Raw genomic sequence first — 4,814 nt, 5'->3', positions numbered from 1 at the left:
CACCCACGATCTCACACGATCTCCACCTCTCAGTATGTGGGTCACACATGTCGCGCGAATGAGAAGGGTCAGGGGCACGTTCGTCCAAATTGTTCGGCCGAACAGTTTTTTCACCTTAGTTATAAATACCCCCTTCCCTTCCTCATTTCACTTTTACTCCGCTCGACCTCACTCCCTCGCTCGACTTCTCAAACCCTAGCGCCATCACTACCTCCATCGTCGCCGGTGAGGAAGAGCTTCACTGCCTCAACCTCATCACCGTCATACTCGCGCCGACCGCGGAAATCTTCCCTCCGCCGCCGCCGTAGACGTCTTCCTCTTCCAAGTTAGGGCGTGGAAGATCCGAGCCGACGAACTTCCAAATCCACACCTCCTGTTCTTCGTGTTCTTCATCAAGGGTAAGTAAAAGTTACTTTTACCACATTTATTATACTGATGATTTTCATCAAATCTTCAAAAGATGTTTATTCTTCAACCTCCACACTCACTACAACAGGAACCCCCATCTAGCAACGGATTTTTCCGTATCTAAAAGCCCATATATGCGTTGTAGGTGTCTTTACCAACGATTTGGGATGCGTAGCCTTATCCAGTGTTGCTAGGGCATAATGCAACACTTACAGTGCCGTTGGTAAAAGGACCGTTGCAAGAGTGCAACACATAAAACTAACTTTTACAATACTTCTATATGTTGGTGATTAACGTTCATGAATCCAAATTTCACTGCTTGGCAATAGAGAATGCGCAACGCTTAAGGTGTAGGTACATATGTAATGTGCATATTACATATACAATGGTGATAATTATGTATTGCATATGCTCCACACAGTTAGCATGAGGAAGAAAATCATATATTGGATTAAAATGTTGGATTACAATAGTGGATATTACATGAGGAACATCATCCCAATGTGATGCATAATCTAAATATTTTGTTGATATCCCTACAACTTCACTAAAGCTTAACTGAATAACATCATCCAACAGGAACAACATCCCTACAACTTAACCAAAACTGAAGGCATCCATCATCATCATCATGAACCGGATCATCATGATCATCATCATCTTCATCATCATTGCAGTATACTTTCCACACACCCATATAATCATCCATATATCTTCTGAATCTACAAAGAACATAACAAAATGAACTATTAACACACAATGATCTGACATCATGCAACTAGTGACAGAGGCAGGTTATTAGTCACGTACAAATTTTGAAGTCCATGCAATTTTTGTTATACATAAAAAATTACAAGCATACATAGCACATGGAAATGCATTCATAACTTACCTCAAGGTGATCATTGACCCGTTACTAATTGTTTTGTTACCTTTTCTTTTAGGGTTTCAGGTTACATACTTAAACTATATGAGCCTAATATGAGCGTCTTAGTGTATGGCAAAAAGTAAGTGTTAACATTTGCTTTGATTGCTTCCAATGTTCAACATATCAAATGGGACAAAGATACACATTTTGTACGGCATGCGGTGCGAAATCTGTTGGAGCAGCACGAACCTGCAGCAATTATTGGCGTCCCTTCTCCCACCTCCTCGTGAGATCCTGGTCCAAGCATGAGCAAAATATATCAGAGTACAAATGGACTTTCAGTTTGTGCTTGTAAACATAATTTAAATATTAGTTACACACAAGTTCTGGTAAAGGGCCTAATTAAGTTATTCAACACATCATGCGGTTAACATGGTAATTCGTGTTTGGGTAAAAATAAATTAGTCCGGACAAAATCACTGGCTATGCAGTATATATAGATAGCCAGAAAGACCTAAATATGAAATCGTTACGAAACGATGGAGAGACATGCTTACAGTTTTTCTGAAGCTACAGACTTTTCACACAGCAAGGTATATATGCAGTGACCATGACTAATCACAACAATTCTTTACTTGGAGTGTGTACAAAAAGCATTGTGCACGCATCTTTTATTGTTTCAGAACACGAAAAGGGTGGGAAAACGCCAATTTTTGAACAAAATTTAGGACTGCTTCGGAACCACACACCGTTAGTCAGGATTTATACAATCCCACATATTCTGGAAAGTAGCTTAATTACCTTATTATGCTTTCAGTAAGTGGCTGCTCTGAAATCCAAATAATGAAACTGCAGAGGAATGATATACATTCGGTTAGAAACAAATGTTTAGAATATTGCTCCCATAATAATGATTGTAGGAACATTCATATTTTACATTGAAACCAGATCAACCAGTCTGATGTAAACATGAAACTGTACATATCAAGTACTCATTGCTATTAGCATAACTTGCGATGGTCAGTAGGATTGTAGTCTGACTACCAAATAAACCAAGTAAAAGGTATGCTCAGCGTTACACATTAATTCAAGAAAGTTGGGAAGCTGATGTGCTAAACATCACATTGTGGAAAATTCTGTAATGTCTCAGCATCATAGCTTATATTAATGCTGAAACTCGGAAGATATATAAAATATAACAGGAAATTAACTGGAGTTCTGGTGGGTATACATACAAAATGACATAAAGTTCTCAAATCCTGTATGTGCAAAAATCAACTAATTAATTACTTCGACTAGCATGGACTGAGATGGAAAATCATCTGTAAATTGAGCTATTAATCACCTCTTTATCAGGCCGCCGTACAGCTGCGTGGTAGCCTCGTTGCTCCCCATCTGCTTTAAACTGTCATCACTGGACTTCCTATTTTGCTGCAACAACCATCATGGCGTTAATGCTTTAATTAGCCTGATTGGAAGAACAGAAGATTGAAAAGTTGGAGTCTTCTAATATTTGTTTCTAACAGCAAAATCACAGCAGGCACTTAAGCCCAAACAGTGGCAAATCCTAACACCACCAGAACCAGGGATGAAATTAGGCGTGGGGCACCTGGGGCTATAGCCCCGGGCGTGGCCCAACTAGTACACATGCACATGTTTATATTTTTTTTCAGAATTTGCTGTTATACAGGCCCAGCCCCAGTCCTGCTAACCCAGGCCCAAGTAAGCGCATGGACGTGCATTTGATTAGCCCTGCGAAACGTCCAACTCGCCTAATTGACAAAAATATCATCCGATCAGAAGCGAACCCTGAACCACAAATGCATCGCTCATCGCAGAGCAGCCCCTGCTACGCGCCTGAGCCCTAATGATCTGCTTGGCTACCTCATGTTCTGTAATTCTCAACTGCCCACTACCAAACCCAGGTAAACATCCAATGATTCATCTGTTCCTAGTATATATTTTTATGTAAACCTATTCGTAGTATATATTGTCCTACTTATTACTACTAGGTTTATCCAATGCCCTGTACAGGTAATTTCTGCCACGCTCCATTTCATATTTTGTTGTCGTGGTTTTAGTTAAAAGAACGAAGGGAGTGCAATCTATTCCCTAGTTCTTCTGTATCATAGACAAAATCAATTACAGTATTGTTAAATAGTAAAACATAAGTCAATTTTATTTTGTTAAACTGTACAATTTCAGTCAATTTTCTTTCGGTGCCAACAGGAAACTAGAAATCCAAGACAAGGACTACTCGGTCAATTACATCCGTGCTACTACACGCTTTGAGATAATGATATATTATGTTCTTATTTTTAAAAGTTATGAACAATTGAGTTAGGTTATGTCCCTTGTCTTGGTCTTGAATTCTGAATTTTACCTTCACAGCTCCAGGTCCTTCTACTACTGATGACGAAACAATGAGATCAAATTAACAAAGCCTTTATTAATTTGGTACTAGCTTGTGCAATGATTCACTTTATTGAACTTTTATAAATTTCTATGAATTTTCTGTTGTTTTAATAATGGAGTTCACATTTCCTACAAAATGCGAATATGTAGTGTATTTCTAACATGCAATGATATATATGTGGTATACCGTCTAGTCTTGGCTTTTTATAGCCCCTTGGTTACAACCCTAGGCTTCGAAAAATCCTGTCTCTGCCTCTGACCGGAACAACAATGGTTCCTGATGTGCCACGAACTAGAGCAGAGACGAGTGGACCAACTCACCTGAAGCCATAGCAGGACGAGGAGGAGGAAGCTCCACGGCTGCTTTGTCCCGAGCAGCAGCAAGGATTCCTCCCTGCATCTCTACAGGAGAAGAGAAGAGCAGAGATCATAGAAAGTGGGAGAGAGAGGGATAGGACGAAGCAAGGGGAGGGGATGCACTCACCGGACAGGAGGAGGAGGACACGGCCACCGGCGCCGGAGCCGACGCCGAAACCCTAGCCATGGGGGGAGGGTCGCAGGTGGGCTCTCGTGGATGCGAGCGCCGGATCTAGCCGGATGGGAAAGCGCCGCGGTGCCAGGGGACCTCGGGTTGTGCTTCACGGTCACGGGATTCGCCGGACGTCGCCTGAATCAGCCGCTGCAGGTGGCGCAGCGAGGAGCTGCGTGAAGAGTGAGAGATGGGACGCGAGAGGGATGAGTGCATGGGGGATGCGGTGGATCCGGCAGCCTCCGGAGCTGCGAGATGGGAGGAGGCGAGGGGGAGGGCCGGCGGCGAGGTGGGCCGGAGGAGGGAGACGAGGCGATGGGTGGCGGCGGTTTGGGAGAGATGAGGGGAATTGATGAATCTGTTTCTCACGCGTCTCTCTCCTTTCCTCATTTTTTTCATATGTAGGGTCATTAACTGCAATTTTGGAACGCATAGACTTCAACGCTTATATCCGTGTCTATTGTGAATTTTAGAACGTATAGTCAAAACGTTGTAAAATTTCTGTTGCTTTAGAGGGGGTATCTTTGTAGTGACTCTAAACACCTAGCACAAATCTTCAGTTCTTGATCTGTTTCTCTAAGTCACGTTTTCTTC

The 4,814-nt window shown here is 42.1% G+C and overlaps 1 protein-coding gene across 1 annotated transcript; it reads right to left on the bottom strand.

Annotated features, from left to right (window-relative positions):
* Positions 1–835: 835 nt before the first annotated feature.
* LOC119305076 lies at positions 836–4,542 on the bottom strand. Its single transcript, XM_037581696.1, has 6 exons — positions 4,176–4,542; positions 4,013–4,093; positions 2,622–2,707; positions 2,078–2,125; positions 1,526–1,570; positions 836–1,130 (listed from the first exon to the last, which is right to left on the bottom strand). Exons 1-6 carry the CDS (start codon positions 4,233–4,235, stop codon positions 977–979), a joined length of 474 nt encoding a protein of 157 aa, XP_037437593.1. The 5' UTR covers positions 4,236–4,542; the 3' UTR covers positions 836–976.
* Between the last annotated feature and the right edge of the window lie 272 nt (positions 4,543–4,814).

Source organism: Triticum dicoccoides, chromosome 5B, assembly GCF_002162155.2.
Source record: "Triticum dicoccoides isolate Atlit2015 ecotype Zavitan chromosome 5B, WEW_v2.0, whole genome shotgun sequence".
Taxonomy (NCBI): Eukaryota; Viridiplantae; Streptophyta; class Magnoliopsida; order Poales; family Poaceae; genus Triticum; species Triticum dicoccoides.
This window is presented reverse-complemented; position numbering and strand designations above follow the sequence as displayed.

Bases quoted from the DNA above. Each gene is read 5' to 3' on its own strand.
- LOC119305076 (XM_037581696.1), bottom strand. From the start codon at position 4,235: ATGGCTAGGGTTTCGGCGTCGGCTCCGGCGCCGGTGGCCGTGTCCTCC. The intron at 2,708-4,012 runs GTGAGTTGGTCC...TGGTTGTTGCAG, and splicing joins TCGTCCTGCTATGGCTTCAG to CAAAATAGGAAGTCCAGTGA. The intron at 2,126-2,621 runs GTGATTAATAGC...ATTCCTCTGCAG, and splicing joins TACGGCGGCCTGATAAAGAG to TTTCATTATTTGGATTTCAG.